The sequence below is a fragment of the Triturus cristatus genome, chromosome 1_2 (assembly GCF_964204655.1).
Source record: "Triturus cristatus chromosome 1_2, aTriCri1.1, whole genome shotgun sequence".
NCBI classification, from domain to species: Eukaryota; Metazoa; Chordata; class Amphibia; order Caudata; family Salamandridae; genus Triturus; species Triturus cristatus.
Genome location: NC_140580.1, coordinates 1088072644 through 1088097243, shown reverse-complemented (window position 1 = coordinate 1088097243; position 24600 = coordinate 1088072644). Strand labels below are relative to the sequence as shown.

At 46.5% G+C, this 24600-nt stretch overlaps 1 protein-coding gene across 4 annotated transcripts in view; it reads left to right on the top strand.

Moving 5' to 3' along the window:
- The window catches only part of KCNT1 (potassium sodium-activated channel subfamily T member 1), a 1722207-nt gene that overhangs the window by 693067 nt on the left and 1004540 nt on the right, over positions 1–24600 (top strand). The window contains exon 2 of one of the 4 annotated variants that reach the window (XM_085613512.1): positions 11259–11300. The exons of the other annotated variants lie outside the window; for them this stretch is intronic. Within the exon in view, the coding sequence (XP_085469638.1) occupies positions 11259–11300 (42 nt within the window). The remainder of the gene's footprint in view (positions 1–11258; positions 11301–24600) is intronic. 4 annotated transcript variants of the gene reach the window in all.

The window sequence follows — 24600 nt, the reverse complement described above, 5'->3', positions numbered from 1 at the left end:
TGACATGAAATGAATTCCAGGACATCTTGCTAGCCCTGCACCAAAGAATCTTATGAGAATAGAGCTGAAATATGTCGACCAATTAATAAGGCAAGGGGCCATTGTATCCCTACCATATCCTCCCCAACATGCCCCTTTATTTTTTTATATTCAAGGTATTTTTATTCTTTACCAAGACTTCGGCTGTGATAATATTCAAAGTGCTTCTTGGAATATGGTCGAGCCCATCCTGGTTTTTAGGGACCTGGATGATGGCCCGATGATGAAGCATGCCACTAATAGAGTGGGTGAGGGGCTAACAAAACCTTTTGATTGTCTGAAGCAAGGTGTACCTCTTAGTAAAACCATTTTTTTGAGTATACTTCTGGATGTGGGATACCTTATTGTGTTAAAGTGATACTTATCCAAGTTATCCATAAACTTCTCTCTCCCTCCTCGAGGGTTGGTCTGGGGATCACCAAACTGGGCTATTGTGTTGTAGACTTCTAAAAAATAACAAACAGTCAATGGCAGAAGGGGGTGACCAAAACCCAATGCTTCTGTACTGCATATATGCATGTGTAAGTGTGCTGCTAATTTGAAATATCTTGCAGACAACCAAAGCTCTTTGTAGGCGAGACCTAAAAAGAGAAAGACCAACCTGATGAGACAAAGGGCACCATGAAGCAGTGGTCATCGTTTCACATCCCTCCTTGTCTCTCAACACAAAAGTTCTGGTTTTGTTCATGTTTTCTCCAGCATTCAAAGAAGTGCGTACTTTTCTTGGCTCAGCATAACCAATAGAGTTTCAAAATGAAAAAAATGTATGCCTTTTGAATGCTGGAATACGCTTTGTTTCCAAACATTCACTGTTGATAATGGCACCCATGGGTATCACACTTGAACAAGCGATCAGAAAACCCTTTTGTGACAATCCTGTATTGTGACCCCAACTGATTAGATGATAATGTAATTTTCCTCAAGAAAAAAATCTGACTTTGAGGACATAATGAAAATTATGTTTCTTCCATTAAGGAATTTAGTGACTAAAATCCCTGCACGTGATGCTGTACTTATTATGTCTGCGGTTTCGATGCTTCAATGGTTCATTTCACATCAATTAGCTTACATTTGCTCGGAGAAACACAACTGCAACGTTAATGAACAACAAAGCCTCACGCTGAGCAGAATGTTGGGTTGTTAAGCCATGCAAAAAAAGAGCTTGAAAGTGCACCAGGAAAGCACAGTATTCAGTTTAAAAAATCTAATTTGATATTATATTTTACACTTGAAACAGTTTCGCACTTCATACTTAGCAGGGCCCAGCTCACAAGTTTCGACGAAAGCTGAAATAGCTCTACAGTTTGGGTGCAGTTTCTTGCTGTAGGTATAAGATTTATGGCCCTCATCTATTAAGCAATTTTGAGGCCGGTAAATGTCAGGTTTATCAAATCGGAGCAAATCTGACTGCAAAATGGAATTTTTACATTCCCCAAAGCCAAATAGCGATTTGTTCAGATGTTACAGAATCTTACTGAATCACTAATTTGGTTTGGGAATAAATAGCATTCCGATATGTAGAAGGGGCGTTTCTATTGGCCCCCCACTCCTACTCAAGAGGTCAATGACTGTTTAGAAAATGAAATATTATTTGCAGATTAGGGAAATGAATATATATAAAAAAGCAACATTGAACATTTTATAGCAATGTGTGTGAAAGGAATTTGAGATTATGGGATAAAAATTACCCCTGGGCGTAGTTCGCTTAGTCGCACTTTGCACTACGCACGCTACGCGTAGCCACGTGTTGTGCGGTAGGGAAATGCTGTTCGCAATGATTGCACAGTGCCGGATGCTTGTCCGCACTGTGCAATCATTGCAAATGGCATCATATACAGTGCAAGCAGTCGTGTTCTGCCGCTCAAGTAGATTTGTACTCGAGCGGCAGCTTTCTCAACGCGAACTGGTAGTTTCTCATCACGAGCGGTTGTGAGCATACGCGACCACTCACAATGAGAAACCTGACCTCCCTGCATTGACAATCTCGCCGGGGGGTTTATTTTCCACGCTCGCGATGTTTAGAGATCTTTAACTATTGCTCGGTGAAGTCATAATTTACCACACCACTGTGTACGGGGATGTGTTTCAACCTTCGCGTTGGGCCTTATATCTTTTGTTGGTGAAGGTCTTCTTCAGGGCTCGGGGACTTTTAGTGGGACATGTGCATTTGGGGTAGTCCTGCATGTGTATGCGGATTGTGGATTCCGAGGTTGCGCTTGTCCTTCTCGTGTGGTTGTTGAGAAAATTCAGACATTGGGATGCCGAGTTCTGCACAAAGTCCGAGACCACAGCACTGACTCCGATGCAGGCCCTGCTGTGCGGCCACAAGAAACGATGTGTCATGGGATTGCAGCTGAAGAAAACGATGCAGTGCTTGTTTGCCGCCACCGCATCGAATCCCAGCACATCCAGGATTTCCATACATTATACCTGTGCGCCTCGCATCTCCGATGCAGCACCCGCAGACTAGAACTGTCTTGGAATCGATGCATCACTTCCCCCTACACCCTACAGTCTGGATTTGATGCATCACTTCTGCTTGAAACAGAACTGTCTCATTGCCTCCCCAAGGCCTTAGGAACTGACACACATCTGTGTTTTCCGACGCTTCGCTTCTTTACGGCTATCTTGCCTTGTGGATTTTGATGCATTTGAGGTACTTTGTGTAAAAGTCACGCATTCATAGTTTTCTATTGACCGAATTGCTTGAAACCTTTTAAAAGTCATATTTTGAGTTGTATATGTTGGATTTTTGTTATTTTTGTCTTAGTTGGTTTAGATAAAGATACTTTATTTTTCTAAACAGGTGTGGTGTCCATTTGTAGTGTTTTCACTGTGCTACCATGTGTATTATGTACAAATGCTTTACACATTGTCTCTGAGATAAGCCTGTCTGCTCATGCCAACCTACCAGGGGGTGAGCAGGGGTTATCTGTGTGTAACTACCTTATCCAGACTAGAAGGACAGGTGCATATTTGGACTGGGTGCAAACCACTTCCAACTAGAGACTCCCATTTCTAACTTTGGTGGCAGCGGTGGGATTTAGATTTGTGTTTGTACTTGACATACAGTGATTAGTGTACACTACTATTGAGTGCAGACAATTACACAACCACATACTGTTTTTTTCCTTTCTGCTGTCCTCCTGGATTTGTTGTTGATATGTGGAATTCTGCTTAGTTGTTGGACCTGTGAGGCTTTGAAAAATTTAAATCAACTTCTGTTACCTATACATCTATACAATGACAAAGCTAAAAGTTTTCTGCAAGGAAAAGGGTCTGGCTGTGAAGAGAAGATCCACAAGGCAGGATCTTGAGGCAGCCCTGTATTGTTATGTGGAAACACACTGGGAAGCAATGCTACCAGATGATACTGAGGAGGAGGACTTCTCTGAAAGAGAGGGGAGTGGCCCTGGGAGAGAGGAATGGAGTCTCGATTGTGAGTGGAGGCTAAGAGAGCTCGACTAGCAACTCATGAGGACTGAGAGAGCCCAGGAACAGGAAATGCTCTTCACTCATGAACTGAGCTTGGCTGGGCTGGAGGAGGACACCATGAGGGCGTAGTCTAGCTCAGAAGGTGGCAGCAAAATTGTTTTGTCCAGTTCTGAGGAAGAAGTGCACGCATCCAGAGACTTGGTGAATGATTTGAAGGATGGGGTTGACGTACACAAGGGGGTTCAGGTTTATGAGGTATCTCCAGTGATGCACAGGGTCCCTGAGGTAGATTGGGGAGCTAGCACACGGGATCCTATTCCTAGTGACTCTAGATAAGAGGTGCAGGGAGAGGGGTTCCCCCATTGTAAAAGCTGTGGTTTGTGAGTATGGAGATCTCCCAGAAGAGTGTGGGTTGAACGATAGAAACAGTCAGACTCTGTCTCACTAGTTTCAGGTGGGTGATGGGGTGGCCACTGAATAGTGAGGTGAATGGTAGTATGGTTGACACCCGTGAGGGGCTGTGTGATTTGATTTTTGGAGAGCATATGTTCAGTCCCTGTTTTCAGAACTATGCCAACACCTGGAGGAGTGTGAGCTCTCTGACCCCAGCGAGCTAGTGCTGGAGGCAGACCTTATTGTGGATTCCAGACGGTCTGATGAGGCTTTTGGGAGTAATCCTGAAGGGGGTGGCTCAGGTTTTCCCCAACCCTGGGATGTGCTGGAGGTTTGTGGTAGCCCAGATAGGTCTAAGTGTAGGGCGATGGGTGAAGGGTCCCATGTCCTGTTACCGAAAAGTGGGGGTGGGCTGAGTTCCAGGGTGCCCGAAACCCAGCCCCAGAGGCTGGTTGGTTCCATGAGTGAACACCAGGGGAGTGGTCTAGTCTGTACTGGGAGGCCATTAACTGAGGGGGATCCCATAGTTTCAAGAGAGTCCCTGAGGGTGGGTAGATGTTGCCAGCGTCCCACCGGTTCTGGTGTCTGGCAGTTCCACTCCAGGTGGGAGGATACAGAAGTCCAGAGAAAGGAGTGAGGGAAGGGACAATCCCCAGTGGGAGGACCAGCGGGTCAGTAGTTGTCGGCTCTGAGGTCAGAGCACCCCAGGACTGACCCTGGTGAGGCCACTTCTGGCCTGGGTGGTTTCATGCATTGTCACAGAGATAAAAGGCTCGAGACCTGTGCCAAGCAGACTTTCACACAACACCTGAGAAAGGTGTTTCCCTTGGGGGGGGTGGGTTACTCCCCCAGAAGTCCTGGCTTGCCAGGCACAGGTCTAGCCTAAGGGTACAGACCCTGGGTTGGAGGGCTAGGTGCCCTCACAATTCTAGAGTCTGGGGGTACCTCTCCACAGTGGAGGGTATAGGACACCAGAGGGGAGGAAAGGGTGTGGGAGAGCTCACCCCAGTCTCCTGTCCAGCCTCCGGGCTGGTGGGCCAGTGTCAGGTTGCCATCCCTGACCTAGCAGGAGAGAGAGTGGACAAAGGATGCCAGGCAATTGGGGCTCCCGCCCCCACTCTTTGATGCCACAGGGCTTAGAGAGGCCTGGCTCTCATCATTGACATCTGTCAGTGGCCACTGTGGCTGGCTGTCCTGGTGGACATAGTTGCCCCTGGGGATATGGGGGAGGGGCAGCAGGAGTCACACCCCAGGGTGGACTGAGCTACACCACTATGTTGGCCATGGTGGTACTGGCTGCCCACTGGGAGACATCTGTGAGCAAAGTAAGGTTAGGTGCTGCACAGATGGGGTCCTCAGGTAAGGAGAAGGGTTCCCCATGTGTTAGCTTAGTGGGCCTTGAGAGTATGGATAGAGGAATCCAACTGGGTTCCAGTGCGCCTCCTAAAGGCATGTTTTCCTCTGCGCCCATTTCGGTAATATGGCATGGGCTCAGGGGCAAAGTGATTTCCTCAGTTGCATGGGGCCAAGCCCCATGCAAATGAGGGACTTCCCTCTCATGGTGTATTTTTCCATTTTGTTTTCAGTGTAAAAAGCATAAGGCAGGAAGTTTCCACCAAACACATGTAGAATTTACTCCCTCCTAGAATTTTAGACGAGGAAGTCAACACACCTACAAACAAAAAGAGTGGATTCACTTATTTAACCACTTAATATCATGACCTATTCTCTCAAAAGGAGAGTAAAACGGTATGCACAGGGTCATAACGTCATAGGGGATAGGCATTATTTAATCTGTCCTACCATAAGAGTGACTACAGATAGATACATCACAATATGGTAATGACTTTCACCTATTCACGCCTTTTTGATATCAATGCAGGGTAACAATTTGATACGGCACATTATACTTACAAATATTTGATATCCTACCTATATGCAACAATGCAATTCTTAAATGCACTGGATGTGCAGAACACATTTACACACACACGTAGCTACAAAGTAGTGAGGTATTGAACAAAAGGATTTGAAACAGAGTGACGAAATGAGCAGACAGTGTAACGAAAGGAGAGTGTAGCAGGAGGGAAGAGGACATATGAGTGGTGCAGGGCAGGGAAAGAGATGACAGTTGAGGAATGGGGGTGGTTCAGTCACGGGGAAGCTACAGGGGTGCAACTTTTTCAAAGACCTTCATAGGACATTATTGGAAATTATGAGACTTTAGATCCTAGGGAAGTGGAAGAGGGAGGCAGTTTGTCACATCAGTGTAGGAATAGATTACCCGGTCCTGGTCCATAATATAAAGCTTTTTGTCTTGTCTTTTTCTTCCTGCACATGTGGCCTGAGGCTTTCTATTTGCTTCAGTGCAGATTGTCAGATCCACAGGACATGTTGCTCTCGTGATCTTGTGTGCCAGGTAGAGTGGGGTGCTTCGGTCTACAGCCTTGTGGATGCAGATGATAGAGAAAGAATGGAAGCTAATGCAAGCTGGCAAAATAAGCAAGTGGAGTGGATACAGTGTGTTGTGTTATTTGTGTGCCTGGGGGGAGGGGAGAAGAGAGAGAGAGAGAGAGAGAGAGAGAGAGAGAGAGAGAGAGAGGGAGTGAGAGAGAGAGAGACGCTTTTAAGAATGTCACTCTAAGGTCATAAACATGGAAGATGGACTTCAGGTCAGAAGTATCTCTAATAACAAATCCTGTCTGGTGCTAATAGTGTAAGACCTAGAAGTAGCTGAAATGTCATTGACAGAATATGCTCTCTTATCATGGAGCTTCTTCAACAGGGTCATTCATTGTTCTTCACCTTGATTCTTGCTTATACTGCTTAATCCAGCCACGCCTCCTCACATATTGTTTAGGAGCAAGGTGGCACTGCTGCTTGTGGCTATGGCTCACGGTCATTGCGGTGCAGCCATATTAGATCTTACAAAGGGAAAGGGTTGAGCGGGGTGCAGAATAAGGGAGGTGTTTTGGAAAGTTCGGGCAGCTGAAAAACTAAAGGCAAGGACTCAGTTGCCAGCAGGGCAAAGTGAGGAGCTATACAACTGGGAGGATCAGAGGTTGGAAGTGGGGCTGAATGTGGGCTGCAAGTCATCAAGGTGCAGCAAGGCAGAGGAGGTGGGCAGCTACAGCATTATCAGGAGAGGCAGCAGATGGAATAGCCACGGGCAGAGGGTTTTGCACACCTAACCCCATCATTCATAAAGACCCCTATGTGGGCCAGTCAACACCGCAGTTTGAGGGTACAAAGCGCAGTAGCCTGAGCCACACGTGCACCGCCATATCAAGAGGCAGTGCTGCCTCGCTGAGTGATGTGAGGAGGCGTGGTTGGATTAAGCAGTATAAGCATTGACCTTTCACAAGACTGGACAGATGATAAGAGTAGTTCACCCAATGATAATTTCACATTTTGGAAATGAAGCAGAATATCAGAAGGACCATAAAAGTTCGGCACATCTGTGTCTATTTTAATCTCCCAGGACAACATTCCAGGTCTTCCTTCATTTTTTCCTTGAATCAGCACTGTTTTTGAGTACCAAGCCCTTATCAGACGTAATACACACAATCCCTGTTTGTACTATAGCCCACCTTTAAGTAAGTATGCAGCGCCCAAACAGGGAAAGTGCGCCCTATTACAGAGAAGGTACTGCTCTCAGGGCAGCCTCCAACTCATGATGCTCTGGGGGCAGCGCATTCAAGGGAAATATGGGTGGCTGCTTCAAAGCTGCTCTGTGTTTCAAAGTGTAGGCAGCCACCCGCCTTCACTTTAAGAAAGGATTAGAGATCCCTTTGCAGGCAGGTGCAGTGAGTGACTGCACCCACCTGCAAGGAGATGTCTGGGAGGGTCCATGCTACCCTTTACCCCCCCCCTCCAGGGGGCCGTCATCAAGGGGTGCACTGACAGTGTGCCACCTTTTCGTGACTCACTTTCGGTTCACCTCCTGAAAACTCCTTTTCCTTTATGTCCACGTCTATAATAAGGCGTGGCCACAGAGGCAAAGCAATTTCTTAATTGGCATGGGGGCACGCCCCAGTGCAAATGAGGGAATGAACTCTTGAGATGGAGCTGTGCGACAGCACTATTGGTATTACAAAAGGTGTCGCACCAACATATGGGGCCCAACTGTAATACCAAAGTTCACTGGGGTGCACAAAGAAGGGAAGCACATGCCTGTGCGCCCCCGGGGCACTTTCTGTAAGACGGCCCCAGGTTGTCTTGTAGGTATCAGAGTGCTCAATAGATGGTGATTGCAGTACATTACTCTTCTTATCATGTCCCTAACATTCATCTTAAACTCTTTGTTGTGTCAGTGAGTACCGTATGTCATTGTCATCCATCATCAAGAACATGTTTCAGGAAATCTTAAAATATGAACTGTAAGGTGGCACTCAAGAATAATATTACTTGAAAACACGGATAGGCATTGTAAGTCAACTAGGAGAACAAATATGGTGTTATTCCACTGACTGATTCAGGCACTGATCTTGGTGTATTGGTCCAACTTCCAACACCTACTGACCATCTCAATCACAACAGGACACAAGACTGCCAATTATTGTGATCGAACTGTTCACATCACTGAGATATAAATGTCTGAAAAACCTACTAGCTTGGTGGCAAAAAAGGAAGTTCTTGATTAAGCATCAGGAAGAACACATATAAATAGCCTAAATATACTTATTATTGACTAGGTTTGTTATATTCTGCACGATATCTCCTATAATTAGGACAAAAAAGATTTTTTTTTTATTATTACTGAAAGTAAGAGAACCATAAGCAAAAGTAATTGCTCCTGAAAACAAGAGAGCCATGAGAGCATGCATGCCCCGTTCACATGCAGGCATGCCATTGATAAAGACCAGGGTTTATGTTTTACACATGCTAAGATACATATTGTACACTGAGGGGTACCCTTATCTGTATTTATCAACAGTTTTCTATTTGCAGAGCACCTTCCCAAACTTCCGCTGCATGAACTGTCCGTGCACGATGTACTGCTTCTGGGCATGCGCAAAAGTGAAATGCATGTTTTGCTCCCTTTTTATGCAGATCTGTACTGTAAAGATGGCATACAGTATTTATCAATGATTTATTAATCATGCAATATCAATATGTCTAAGTGAGTCACTGTTGTGTGTCCGCTTTTCAGGACACTTTTTAATAGTTTGTAGATCTATGACTGGTGTGTAAAATCTGGGGGCGTTTGCCTCCTAGCTGTGCCCTCTTAAGGAGACCTTTAACAGGGTTCACGTATATTCCTTTGTGGAGGGTGGCACCATCAATAATGGGAGTCTTCAAGGGAACTCAGGAGACCTTCTCAGTGTCCAGTGCCTATCAGAGACTGAGATCTGGTAACAGGATAACAGACTGAGATCAGGAATGAGAATAAGTGCCTGACTTGAACGGAAAGGGCGGTGGATTGAGAAAAGGGATTTGCACGGTAAAGTGAGATGAAGACATGGCAATGGTAGACTGAGCTCAGGGGTGGGCATGGTAGATAAGAGAGTAAAAAACACAAATAGGCTTGGAAGAAGGATGAGTGAGATGGACTGAGATGACAGATAGGAATGATAAATTGAGATGAGATTAAGATTTTAAAAAACAGCGATATGTTGGATCAATGGCATATTACGATCCAGGATCTGGATCATATTCGGCGTTCAGGAATATGGACAGTAGACGGAGAACAGGTTTGAGGGCGACAAACTGAGATCAGGATATAAGAGCCTAGATATAGCTGTAAATTGAGATCTACATGAGGATTGTAGTCTGAGGTCACAGATGCAGCTTCAGGGTTCCTGGGACGATGATAGTAAATTGGGTTCATGGATAAGAGTTCTAGATAGTCATGAGGACTGAGTGTGGCATACTGATGCCACAGATTGAGTTCTAGATGTGATTCGCTATGAGGATAGTCGACAAAGGCCGTGGTTAAGGGCTCACAACAGTGATTGAGGATTGTGATGGTAGACGGATATGATTGATAAGGGTTCTACATTGTGATTTGCAATGATGATTAAAGAGTTTAGATACATGAGTTCTATACTGATTAGGGTCGGGAACGCTAGATGGAGAACAGTAATAAGGGTTCCAAAATATTTTTAGCGGATGATCACTGTACTCAGAGATAATTGATAAGGCTCCTAAACTGTGACTAGGGGTGGTGTGGTTTGTTGGGGTTATTGATTAGACTTCTGCACTCTGATCAGGGCTGAGGATGGTGGACTGAGAACATGGATACGAGCTCTAGATTATGACTGGGGATGAAGATGGCAGATCGAAATCACAGAGACAATACTTGACTGCAAGTAGGTAGGCATCAAGGGACATATGTATCAAGCCATTTTCCCGTTCGCAAACGGGACGATTCTCAGAATCGGCCCGTTTGCGAACGGGAAAAGGCCTTTTGGGATGTCTCATCCCAAAAGGGCATCGCAAATTAGAGAATCACAAATTTGCGATAATCTATTTTGCGACTGCATTTAAGGAATTGCACATTACGATTCCTTAAATGCGATGTAACAAGCACCCAAGTTGTGCGATTTCTCCTTAAGAAATCGCAAATGACCACCAACTTCAAATTGGTGTTAATTTGCGATTTCTTTGAAAGATGCACTTTTTGGCATTTTTCAAAGTGCCATGTGGCGCACATACATGCCCTTCGGGCATGTATGTGTGCCACATTCGCGCACATGCTCATTTCAGGGGTGCATCAGGGTGTCCTTATGCCACCCTTGCACCCTTGAAATTATTCTCATTTTGCGATTCTCTAGTTGCGAATCGCTAATTGAGAATGCCTTCCCATTCATTTCTATTGGCCTTCTTGCCCATAGGAATGGATGGGAAAGTATTCCTTAATTGTGATTCGCAATTTGCTAATCGCAATTAAGGAATGCCAAGAAATCGCTAACAATTTGCGAATTTTTACTTACATCTCGTTTGCGATTCCCAAATAGCGATTCTCAAAAAATCGCTATTTGAGAATCGCAAAAAGAGAATTTGATACATATGCCCCTTAGACTTTAATTAGGGATGAGGAAGGTGCAGATCACAGATAAACAGAATCTAGGTCATTACATTTCATGGATTAATTAGACTACACGTTTTAGCAGGTAGAAAAATACCCAGATGTGTGGCTATCTGTCTTCGGTTGAATGCACCTTGCATAGAAAAGCTGAGAAGATGTGCTAATGAGTGAATGGATTTCAGCAGTGAGGGCTGGACCAGTGGCACATTCTGAACAGACTCTTCGGCATTTGGCTGAATTACAAACAATGCTGCATCTGTACAGTACCTGTCCGCACAGCGCCTCCATCAAGTCACCCAAAAGTTGAACATGTGTGCTTATGATCATTGCTCTCTCTGTTTGTCTTACCCTGTGTCTGCAGGATATACTCGGAAGAGTTCAGCGCGGATTCCTCGTTCACACAGTAAGTGAGCACAAGCATGGCTGCACACGTCACTTGGAATTCACTGCACGGCAGGAGTCTCCCTCTTTTATTGGTGCATTCAGACGTCAGAGAGGCAACTCTGCCTCTGCCAGAGAACTGGTTTCTGGCCGTGTGTGTTTCAAGAGCTCGGTTGCTTGTACCGCAGTAAAAAGAGCTGGCCTGGTTTGCTCCCAGCATGCACCGCGCTGTTTACAGGCCGCTGTGTTCTCCTTGGTGTATTTCATGACCCATCTCTGAGAGCAGAAAGCAGACAGGTGCAAGAACAATGCATCAAATACACACACGGTGGCTGCATCTGCTCAGCTTGCATCAGCACCAGGGCCACGCTCTGACGTGCAGTGAGGGGGTGGGGCCTGCATCCCACTTGGCTGCTCCTACACTTTGAAAGATTAGAAGTAGAAAGTATAAATCTTATGATGTTAGTGTGCATTTTGGCTGCCTTTTTCGATGCTGTATTTTATCCCCTTGGAATTCCCTTCACTGTTTACTGCGCTCAGAAGGTTTGGTTGAGAGCTCAGATATTGGTTATTATAGCGCCCATGAAGAAGTGTAAGAAAGAAAAACAAAACCTGCAGAAAGCTCTTCCTATGGATGCATCCTGGATCTGGAACAACATCCGGTATTTGTCAGGACCACCCCAAGGCTGTTCCAATTTAGGAACGAGTTAAAGGCTCACCTCTTTATAGGACTCCACATACAATAATCACCTCCTTCTCCCATCACTCAAGTCAAGCATAAGGCTGAATCAAGCATGAAGTTATATGCTTGGCCTGGTACAGCGCTCCATTGGCTTCTGGCTGGGTTTCCCTATAGAAATACCCCATCAAATCTCAGAAGGGAAAGAGGTAAGCAATCGAGTGCCATGTACATCACTAGGTTTGTGGCTAAAGGATCCAGCTTACAACATTAAACCTTACTTGAAATTGAAAATTGTCATTACACCTTTGTAAAATGTATCATTGGTCGAACTCTGACACACAGAACGCATTTAGCAACAATCCAGTGGCCATTTACTCACGAACTACATCTATTGTATGCTTATAATCCTTGAAGTTGGCTTGGGCACCTAGCCTCCCTGCTGTTATTGATTATTATTTATGTTTTTACAAACTCCACTGCTTTTGCAGTGCTGATGACATGCAGCTAAGCTTCCTAGGGGCCAGGAAAGCCACAGTATTGGCCTTAGAAACCAGTCCTTGCAGGGTGTGTTGTTTGCCTGTTTTCAATGAGGATTGACTTCTTAGCCTTCAAATAAAAATAGGAGGGTGAAGACACTAGTTATGGATGGGTGAAAAGAAGCATCCAGTGGTGAGGATTCACAGGGGCTGCGGGTTCAGGTGTCTCCTTCTATTGCTAATCTCCTGACGGTCCACAGCTATCACGGTGGAGGCACCAAGAACGGATGCGTGAAAAGAAGCATCCAGTGGTGAGGATTCACAGGGGCTGCAGGTTCAGGTGTCTCCTTCTATTGCTAATCTCCTGACGGTCCACAGCTATCACGGTGGAGGCACCAAGAACGGATGCGTGAAAAGAAGCATCCAGTGGTGAGGATTCAGAGGGGCTGCAGGTTCAGGTGTCTCCTTCTATTGTCCATCTATTGATGGTTCACAGTTATCAGAGGGAAGGCACCAAGTACGGATGCGTGAAATGAAGGATCCAATTGTGAGGATTCACAGGGGCTGCGGGTTCAGGTATCTCCTTCTATTACCCATCTCCTGATGGTCCACAGTTATCTGGGTGGAGGCACTAAATACGGATGTGTGAAATGAAGGATACAAGGTGAGGATTCCCAGGGGCTGCGGGTTCAGGTATCTCCTTCTATTGTCCATCTCTGGATGGTCCACAGTTATTATCAGGGTGGAGGCACCAAGTACGGATGCGTGAAATGAAGCATCCAATGGTGAGGATTCACAGCGGCTGCAGGTTCAGGTATCTCCTTCTATTGTCCATCTCTGGATGGTCCACAGTTATTATCAGGGTGGAGGCACCAAGTACGGATGCGTGAAATGAAGCATCCAATGGTGAGGATTCACAGCGGCTGCAGGTTCAGGTATCTCCTTCTATTGCTAATCTCCTGACGGTCCACAGCTATCACGGTGGAGGCACCAAGAACGGATGCGTGAAAAGAAGCATCCAGTGGTGAGGATTCACAGGGGCTGCAGGTTCAGGTGTCTCCTTCTATTGCTAATCTCCTGACGGTCCACAGCTATCACGGTGGAGGCACCAAGAACGGATGCGTGAAAAGAAGCATCCAGTGGTGAGGATTCAGAGGGGCTGCAGGTTCAGGTGTCTCCTTCTATTGTCCATCTATTGATGGTTCACAGTTATCAGAGGGAAGGCACCAAGTACGGATGCGTGAAATGAAGGATCCAATTGTGAGGATTCACAGGGGCTGCGGGTTCAGGTATCTCCTTCTATTACCCATCTCCTGATGGTCCACAGTTATCTGGGTGGAGGCACTAAATACGGATGTGTGAAATGAAGGATACAAGGTGAGGATTCCCAGGGGCTGCGGGTTCAGGTATCTCCTTCTATTGTCCATCTCTGGATGGTCCACAGTTATTATCAGGGTGGAGGCACCAAGTACGGATGCGTGAAATGAAGCATCCAATGGTGAGGATTCACAGCGGCTGCAGGTTCAGGTATCTCCTTCTATTGTCCATCTCTGGATGGTCCACAGTTATTATCAGGGTGGAGGCACCAAGTACGGATGCGTGAAATGAAGCATCCAATGGTGAGGATTCACAGCGGCTGCAGGTTCAGGTATCTCCTTCTATTGTCCATCTCTGGATGGTCCACAGTTACGTTTTTTTTATGATTAACAATTTTATTGATTTTAGGCAAAGGTAAACAGACCAGCAACACAGTACATTTCCGCAGTGATAAGAAGCTCCACATTTGCTTGGACACTAAACCATGATAATTCATCACCGAGGGGGTCCCCTGTGATACATACAGACAATGGAGGAATGTTTAACTAGTCCATCTGACCTAGCCATTTGCTCCAAAACTTACGATGTTTATTCGGACATCCCCGGGCTTCGTATAAGGGTTTCTCTTGTGTTGCACACCAGTCCACTTCCTTGCGCCACTTCGTAACACTAGGTAGAGTGGTATAGTTGGATCAGTGGTCCACAGTTATTAGGGTGGAGGCACCAATTACGGATGCGTGAAATTAAGGATCCAATGGTGAGGATTCACAGGGGCTGCAGGTTCAGGTATCGCCTTCTATTGTCCACCTCCTGATGGGTCACATTTATTAGGGTGGAGGCACCAAGTACGGATGCGTGAAATGAAGCATCCAATGGTGAGGATTCACAGGGGCTGCAGGTTCAGGTATCGCCTTCTATTGTCCACCTCCTGACGGTCCACAGTCATCAGGGTGGAGGCACCAAGTACGGATGCGTGAAATGAAGCATCCAATGGTGAGGATTCACAGCGGCTGCAGGTTCAGGTATCTCCTTCTATTGTCCATCTCTGGATGGTCCACAGTTACGTTTTTTTTATGATTAACAATTTTATTGATTTTAGGCAAAGGTAAACAGATCAGCAATACAGTACATTTCCGCAGTGATAAGAAGCTCCACATTTGCTTGGACACCAAACCATGATAATTCATGACCCGAGGGGGTCCCCTGTGATACATACAGACAATGGAGGAATGTTTAACTTGTCCATCTGACCTAGCCATTTGCCCCAAAACTTACGATGTTTATTCGGACATCCCCGGGCTTCATATAAGGGTTTCTCTTGTGTTGCACACCAGTCCACTTCCTTGCGCCACTTCGCAACACTAGGTGGAGTGGTATAGTTGGATCAGTGGTCCACAGTTATTAGGGTGGAGGCACCAATTACGGATGTGTGAAATTAAGGATCCAATGGTGAGGTTTTCGAGGGGCTGCGGGTTCAGGTATCTCCTTCTATTGTCAATCTCCTGACGGTCCACATTTATCTGGGTGGAGGCACTAAGTACTGATGCATGTAATGAAGCATCCAATGGTAAGGATTCACAGAGGCTGAGGGTTCAGGTATCTCCTTCTATTGTCCATCTCTTGATGGTCCACAGTTGTCTGGGTTGAGGCACTAATTACGGATGAGTGAAAAGAAGGATCCAATGGTGAGGATTCCCAGGGGCTGCGGGTTTAGGTATCTCCTTCTATTGTCCACCTCCTGATGGTTTACATTTATTAGGGTGGAGGCACCAAGTACGGATGCGTGAAATGAAGCATCCAATGGTGAGGATTCACAGGGGCTGCGGGTTCAGGTATCTCCTTCTATTGTCCATCTCCGATGGTCCACAGTTATCAGATGGAAGGCACCAAGTACTGATGCGTGAAATGAAGGATCCAATTGTGAGTATTCACAGGGGCTGCGGGTTCAGATCTTTCCTTCTATTGTCCATCTGCTGACGGTCCACAGTCATCAGGGTGGAGGCACCAAGTACGGACGGAGGCGTGAAATGAAGGATCCAATGGTGAGGTTTCCGAGGGGCTGCGGGTTCAGGTATCTCCTTCTATTGTCCATCTCCTGACGGTCCACATTTATCTGGGTGGAGGCACTAAGTACTGATGCATGTAATGAAGCATCCAATGGTGAGGATTCACAGAGGCTGCGGGTTCAGGTATCTCCTTCTATTGTCCATCTCCTGACGGTCCACATTTATCTGGGTGGAGGCACTAAGTACTGATGCATGTAATGAAGCATCCAATGGTAAGGATTCACAGAGGCTGCGGGTTCAGGTATCTCCTTCTATTGTCCACCTCCTGATGGTTCACATTTATTAGGGTGGAGGCACCAAATATGGATGTGTGAAATGAAGCATCCAATGGTGAGGATTCACAGCGGCTGCAGGTTCAGGTATCTCCTTCTATTGTCCACCTCCTGATGGTTCACATTTATTAGGGTGGAGGCACCAAATACGGATGCGTGAAATGAAGCATCCAATGGTGAGGATTCACAGGGGCTGCAGGTTCAGGTATCTCCTTCTATTGTCCATCTCCTGCTGGCGCGCAGTGGTCCAGATAGTCCAGTCATAGGTTTTAGCCTTGTCTATTGTAACTCACTATCTCTTGGTCCATCTTTCTGCCTGACTAAGCGTTTGCAATCAGTTCAGAATTCAGTGGTCTGCTTGGTCTCCCACTGAATGAAAAACCGCAGTGAGAACAATATACGCGTCTTTAGTCACTTTTTGTAACTGGTTTTTGTGAGCACAGGGGACATGAAGAACTTGTCTATCACTTTATGTGTATGATGTAAAGATTTTTTGAAGCAATTATTCAAATGTATTCAACCCTTTGGACGATTGAGAAGCTAGTACCTTTCCTTACAGTCCTATTTTGACTTTATCTAATGCAACAAGTAGTGCCTTAAAAAATGATGGTGAATGTTGAAAAAATCCCTTAAAAGACCACTGTTCTTGAGAAAATGGTCTCCTGTGATGTGCTTCTATCTCTGCCCACTTCGTCAACTTCCCACATCACTATGCTCGACTGGCTCTCTGTGGATAAACATGAAAGCCCTCATTTAAAGTTGGTGTGGACTATCACATCTGTATCTCCTTTTATCCAATATGCAGTGTTTTTCTCTTTCCACAAGGGCTGATAATCTGAGTGCGCTAAGTTTATAGCGTACCACATTTTTAGGGTCGAGCCTGTGAGAGCATGCACTAGCGAGAAACTGTTGTTTACAAAAAGGGGCTTGGAGCAATCCCATTGCTTACCATCTGCCTGCTTCGCTGTCGCTCTTCTTTGCAGCCATCTTAATTGGCCAGTGCAGCCAAAGCTTGCTTCTTTCATTTGATGGGTCCAGTAGCTGCTAAGTGCTCCTGGTCCACCCAGTTATCGTTTTTTTGCGCTCTCGTGTTTACAAACTTTGGGGCAGATTTATGAGGGACTTGCGCCCCTTTTACGCCGCCGTTGCGTCACTTTTGTGACGCAGCGGCGGCGTAAACCCTGCGCCATGTTGCGCCTCATTTACATCGTGACCAATCTATGGAGATGCGTCACGGTGTAAAGCCCTGTGCCACATGAAACCTGCGTCAGGTTTCATGTGGGCGTTTCTACTCAGAGGGGGGCGTTCTGTCGCAGGAACGCCCCTGAAAAGTGACTCCGTGAAATCTATAAGATTTCACTGAGTCACTTTCCCAACGCTGATGCGTCAAAACCCTGCGCCTGCTTGAAGCAGGCTTAAGGCTTGACGCACCATGTTAGGGATAGGGTAGGTTGGAACAGTGCTGGAGTTGCGTCGCGCTTGCGACGCAACTTCAGCACTGCGCCAACCTTACACCGGCAGATGCGTCGCGTATCTGCTTGTCCTTGCGCCACGATGCACCGCATTGTAAATGCGGCGCATCTGCGGTGGCGCAAGAGCAAACTTGCGTGACGCATCTTCCCTGGCGCATCCATGCTGATTTACAGGGATGCGCCAGGGAACATAAATCTGCCCCACAGGGGCAGATTTATGTTAGACTTGCGCCACTTTTACGCCGCCGTTGCGTCACTTTTGTGACGCAGCGGCGGCGTAAACCATGCGCCATGTTGCGCCTTATTTACAACATGACGCATCTAGGGAGATGCGTCACGTTGTAAAGCCCTGCGCTACATTAAACCTGCGTCAGGTTTAATGTATGCAGGGTGGGCGTTCCATCGGTAAAAGCCTCGGAAAAGTGACGCAGTGAAATCTACAAGATTTCACTCAGTCACTTTTCCGACGCTGCTGCGTCAAATCCTTGCGCCTTGCACCTTTGGGCAAAAGAACGATGGATTTAACCCAGATCTCTTGACTGGGGGAGAATGTATGCATTGTCAGCATTCCATCCATCATTTGTTTGTTGTAACGCTTTTCGCCCTAAGTGGGATGGGTATTCCCAGACGTGGGACCCGTGCTCACTACGCCACTGGAGTCAAGCTATCCTGGCTGATGACGGCTGATAGCCAGAAACCGGTCCTAGGATGCTTGATTCCGGTCCAGGGAAGACATGGCTTGGCAGTTCGGGCTGGACTGTTCCCATGAGGCACAGGGTCAAGACTGATTTGCATATGGCCATGTCTGAACTGGGGTGGTGTAGTGGGCAAAAGAACGATGGATTTAACCCAGATCTCTTGACTGGGGGAGAATGTATGCATTGTCAGCATTCCGTCCATCATTTGTTTGTTGTAACGCTTTTCGCCCTAAGTGGGATGGGTATTCCCAGACATGGGACCCGTGCTCACTACGCCACTGGAGTCAAGCTATCCTGGCTGATGACGGCTGATAGCCAGAAACCGGTCCTAGGATGCTTGATTCCGGTCCAGGGAAGACATGGCTTGGCAGTTCGGGCTGGACTGTTCCCATGAGGCACAGGGTCAAGACTGATTTGCATATGGCCATGTCTGAACTGGGGTGGTGTAGTGGGCAAAAGAACGATGGATTTAACCCAGATCTCTTGACTGGGGGAGAATGTATGCATTGTCAGCATTCCGTCCATCATTTGTTTGTTGTAACGCTTTTCGCCCTAAGTGGGATGGGTATTCCCAGACGTGGGACCCGTGCTCACTACGCCACTGGAGTCAAGCTATCCTGGCTGATGACGGCTGATAGCCAGAAACCGGTCCTAGGATGCTTGATTCCGGTCCAGGGAAGACATGGCTTGGCAGTTCGGGCTGGACTGTTCCCATGAGGCACAGGGTCAAGACTGATTTGCATATGGCCATGTCTGAACTGGGGTGGTGTAGTGGGCAAAAGAACGATGGATTTAACCCAGATCTCTTGACTGGGGGAGAATGTATGCTTTGTCAGCATTCCGTCCATCATTTGTTTGTTGTAACGCTTTTCGCCCTAAGTGGGATGGCTATTCCCAGACGTGGGACCCGTGCTCACTACGCCACTGGAGTCAAGCTATCCTGGCTGATGACGGCTGATAGCCAGAAACCGGTCCTAGGATGCTTGATTCCGGTCCAGGGAAGACATGGCTTGGCAGTTCGGGCTGGACTGTTCCCATGAGGCACAGGGTCAAGACTGATTTGCATATGGCCATGTCTGAACTGGGGTGGTGTAGTGGGCAAAAGAACGATGGATTTAACCCAGATCTCTTGACTGGGGGAGAATGTATGCATTGTCAGCATTCCGTCCATCATTTGTTTGTTGTGAAGCAGGTGTAAGGCATGACACAGCATGTTAGGTATGGGCAGCCCCTAAACATTGCTGGAGTTGCGTCGTGCTTGCGACGCGACTCCAGCAATGCACCGCCCTTACGCCATCAGATGCGTCACGCATCTGTTTATCCTTGCGCCACGATGCGCTGCATTGTAAATGTGGCGCATCTTTGGTGGCGCAAGGGTAAACTTGCGTGACGCATTTTTCCTGGCGCATCCCTGCTGATTTGCAGGGATGCGCCAGGAAACATAAATCTGCCCCTCTGTTTTAAAAAAAATATCTGGCAACCATTCCAACTTGCCATCAGACACCTCCCTTCGACCTTTTTATTTCCTTACTTGCACATGCACCCACCCCTTCTTGTCCTTTTTTTATTTCTTCCCCAATCGTCTGGTCCCATCTTGTTTTGCTATTGCGTTTTATTCACTATCTTTATAGCACAAGAAAAGATTGTTTACTGCACTATAGAGAGTTCCCTGTACTTAATTCATGCAGTACTTCGAGGGCCATGAAAGAACAGTAGCGTTGTCTCTGTCCTGTTTCCACTCTCAAAGTCATGTACAGACAAGACTCCAAGTCCAAGGATGCTGCAACGAAAGTCTATTCTGTGTACAGAGAATAATGGAAACCTGCAGACAGTGCTTAATTTGAACCGGTGCTTGTCACTGGCACTTTATTGTCAACACCGGGTACTTAGAACAGCCTGCCACATGGCGGCGCTGTTTATGGGGAAAGTCACCAGATGACAGAATAGGGAATATTACATAAATAAATAATTCCTATCCCGCCATCTGTCAGCATCCCACCTGCTGCCCCCCCCCCCCCCCCCACCCCCCCATCACCGCAGCAGGCTTACCTGCACGGACCGCTGCTATCTCTTTGACAACACAAGGTTCATCTCATCCAATATGTAACCACACAACAGGTATTAGTCCTACTGTGTGACACACTGTGAGGTTTATCTCGTGCTAAATCTGGCAATAAACGTTGACCTCCAGGCCTGTTTCCCAACAAGGGGATTATTTCATTCCATGTGGCAACATGAGGGTTATCTCACTGCTGCTTGTGACAGTGCCAGGGTTATCTGGCAACTTTGTGCAACAATCAAATTTAACTCGCCCAGGAGTGACAGCACGGCAAGTAAACTCACCTCTTCATGTAACAATATGGAATTAATGTACCTCTGCAAGTGACGCAATAAGGTTATCTCACCCCTGTGTGTGACAGTAGCAGGTTTTTTTCTCGCAGACATCCACCCACGAATGTTTCTTTCTCCCCTTGTTTGTGCTGCTCTGCGAGTTGTCTTCTAGGTTGACCCTCTACATAGCAGTCCTGCCAAGTTTCCCAGATCCATGCGTGTTGTGTTGCTCCAGACCATGATTTTTATTTGAATTGTGAAAGTTTTAGTCTTGTTTAGTCCATTATAAAAACAGAACGAGAAGTCTCAGAATTCAAATAAAAGCCTGGACTGATGCAGAGCATCACGCATGAGCTGGTAAACTTGCATGCGCGGTCTGTTGCGCGGCATGTTGTAGATTACCAAGAACACAGAGGGGCTTGGAGCCCGCCAGATCCTTACCATTGGTTGCCTTTCCTGGCACTCATTTCTCTACTTCATATTGGCATCTCAGCTTGTCAGTCTTGTATTTGTCATTCCCATCAAGCATTGCTGCTTTACCATATCTTTGCTTCACTGCTTACTTTTGAAGCACTATATTTTCCTTTTGTATTAAGCACTTCATTAGAGTGCACGTGTTTTTGCGCTGATTCTCACTTGTACTTCACTCCTTCTGCGCTCATGTTTGCTCTCGGTTGCTTGAGTTGGCGTTGCCAATGTGTTTGATCCATGTTGTACATGTGCGTGGATGCTGTGCAGCTTGGCAAAAGTAAAGAAAAGAACAAGCGACATGATGCGATCAGTGCCTGCCAAATTATGCCATTTTTTCTACTTTACTTTCAGCCACGCTGCTCTGTTGCGCTACTGTACAACGTGGCTAAACAAAGCATTGAAAAAGTCAATAGCTCTTGCGTAGGCAAGACCTGTTGGCTTTGCAAATGCCTGTTCAATAAAGTGACTATTTCTGGTGATTTTAAACACTGGGCCTACCTCCACCCAAATGGTGGTTGTTCTATGGTGGGCAGGGCAGCAATGAGAGCCAGTGACGGCTCCTCCGCTAAGGAGGAGGAGCGTTGCCCCACTGCTGCTGTGGTGTTATTATCATTTTATTCTTCCCTGCTGAGGCAGCATGAGGGCGGGGCTGCTCTGCAGACAGAGCAGCAGAGTGGTGGGCACACTAAAGTGCGCATGATGCTTTGACCTGCCCCCTCAAGCCGACCAAACAGTTATGCGCTCTTTAGCATGTTCTCCATGCAGGCTGCATGGAGAACATGCCCAGGCCCCCAGTAGGGCCCAAGTCCCAGCGCTCAGGTCAATCACAGCGCTTCATTGCAGCATTGTGATTGGTTTAGAGGAGCCAAACACAATGCTGCGTTGTGATTGGCTGAGGGAAGCCTGGCTGCTTCCTTTGCGGCAGAGGAAAGATGGCGTGGGACAGAGCGGCGAGGCAGTATGTCAATTTTTCGATTTTTATCGTTATACCTCCTTCCCCCCCCTCGCTTCCACGCCTCACCAACCCAGATCCGTGCTGGCCGCCACTGATGAGAGTAGGTGCTGCTTCACATGTAGAGCAGCACCTTGTGGTTTTAAATTCCCAGTCCATCTGCAGTGCAGTTGCCTGGGAATGCCTTTCATTGATGTAAAATACCTTTTTTTCTTAAGACAGCAAAGACTTCCACTGTAATCTCTTTGCCAAAACGTTTGAAAGCTGTTGATCAAAAATGTAGATGTGAAAGGAGTGAAAATGCTTTTATTTATCTCTGCTCCCAGATCTCAGGGAAGGGGTATACAAACGGTTTATTAGTGTTCTGACTGCACACTTTAAGCATACAACCCCCACCTCTGAGGCTTTAGCCCAAAGGCTCCCAAGACTTCAGAAGAGAGCTTCCTGCAGCCATAAATAGTCAGAAAGGGAAAAGTTTGCAGACAAACTGCAGTTAAAAGTTCTATTTTCTTCTCCATAAAATTCACTATATTTCCCGCAGTGTGGCTGCATTTTTAGGGCACACCCGGCCGCCCTTTAATCAAGGGGTGAAAATCATGCAAACATTTGAATGCTAAGGGCATTTTTTCCTCATTCTTTACCCATTTTCCCTGAATTTCCAACAAGTCCAGATGAGGGGCTCAGTGTATTGTCCACAAGGCAAGCAACTTCAAAGGGCTATCATCCCGCTAGCCCTTCAGTGGCGACCCAGTTCCCTCCCTGGCTTTAAATAGGTGCAGTGGTGGCGCATGTTCAGAGGCGCTTGAAGCACATGGACGTCAGGCTGTTTAATATGCAAGATTTCCTTTTGCTGTGACAAAGTTTGGAGCATAGATCCTCCCACGCCTTTTTATGATTGGGGAATGTAGTACTTTATTCGATCAAAAATATGATCATTCACATCATAAAAAACAGTACATCAGAATAAAAACAGTTAAAATTGCATTAAAAAAATGTTCATTGAGATATCCATTAAGAAACAGACTTATAAATCCTCCATTAAAAACACAATGAGCAGAATCAATCCTAAAAACAGGTTGAGCTAAAAAGACACAACAGTGTTCAAAGACTGGTTAACACATTTTGACCTCTTCCACCAGGCAAAGAGCAAAAATCTCGAAATAGCAAACACTAGCCAGCTTGTAGTATATGATTTAACCTCTTCAGTGCCCCGCCCTTTCCCCGCCCTGTGCCGGGCGTTGAATTAGCGGGCGGGGTTCATGACGAGATAGTCTCGTCATGGGCACAGCGCAACCGTGCTCCATGACGAGACTATCTCGTCATGGGCACTGAAGGGGTTAAAATGCGTGTGGCTACCAAAGGACACCTAAAAGAAAGCATACGACAAACAGGAGCTATTCAAGTTTTTCTAAAAGCAGCATAGGAGGGACAACAAAAGAGAAAATGCTCAAGTGTCTCGGGAGCAGTGTGACAGGAGGGGCACAATGAATTAACGGACACATTTCCCCAGCTACTTCTCCTTGCATTTGAAGGAATGGTTCCTTATCTAAATTGGGTATACAGTGCTCGTGCCTGGGGTGGTTTAAATATCGTCCAGGAAAGTTTCGAAACCAAAACTACCTTTAACATTTAAAAAACTCGCAGTTAAAGTGCCATGTGCAGTGCGTTCAATGATTTCCGAGTCCATCAGTCCCCAGAACCCTTTTTAACAAGGGGGACCATAGATTTAGTAATGGTCCCAGGTTCCTCCCAGAGCTGCCCCAAACCTATTTTTAAAAACCAAGCCTTGATCTTGTTGAACCACTTGATTCGACCTGTTTGATTGTGCAGGGCAATCAGCTCGATCATGGCTTCCTTCAACGGGACCTGAGTGTTGCTTGTCCATAACCTTATCCAGAACAAAAGTGCCCTAAGAATGGCAAAGATCTAATCTTGGCGGCAGGAGAGGTGTATTTACTGGCAGGTTCATGAAGGCTCTAATACATTTATTTTCTGCAAGGGTTAGGTCCGTCAGATTTTCAAACCCCCCATAGCTCGGCCCCGTATAGAGCCGATCCTAGGCCTTTTGCTCTATGCAGTTCTAGGATAGGTGAAATTGGCCGGTAGGGGGAAGCCCTAGCTCTACGTACTATGGCACAATCCACATGCTGGAGGGTCAAAGTACTCTTTTCCAGCTGCGGATTCCATACCAGCCTATCGCTGATGTGAACTCCCAAGTAATCAAAGGACTTGACTTGCTCCAAAATTTGCGTGCCCAGCACGAGTTTGCCCTTGTTGGATTTATAGGGATTAAAAGACATATATTTAGTTTTGGAGCAGTTTATTTCTAAGCCCTTTTCTTTGCAGACTTTAGCAAATTTATTTAAGAGGTTTTGGATTCCGCTAGGTGTTCTGGCAATAAGCAGTGTGTCGTCTGCAAAAAGCAGACAAAGCACTGCGCTGTCTGCCAGTTTCGGAGGGTCACCACCACAATTATAGAGTTCACCAATTAGGCCATTAATGTAGAGGGTAAGTAATGAAGGGGCAAGGACGCAACCTTGGCGCACGCCTTTCCGGACCAATATGTCATTGGTCAGGCTGCCATC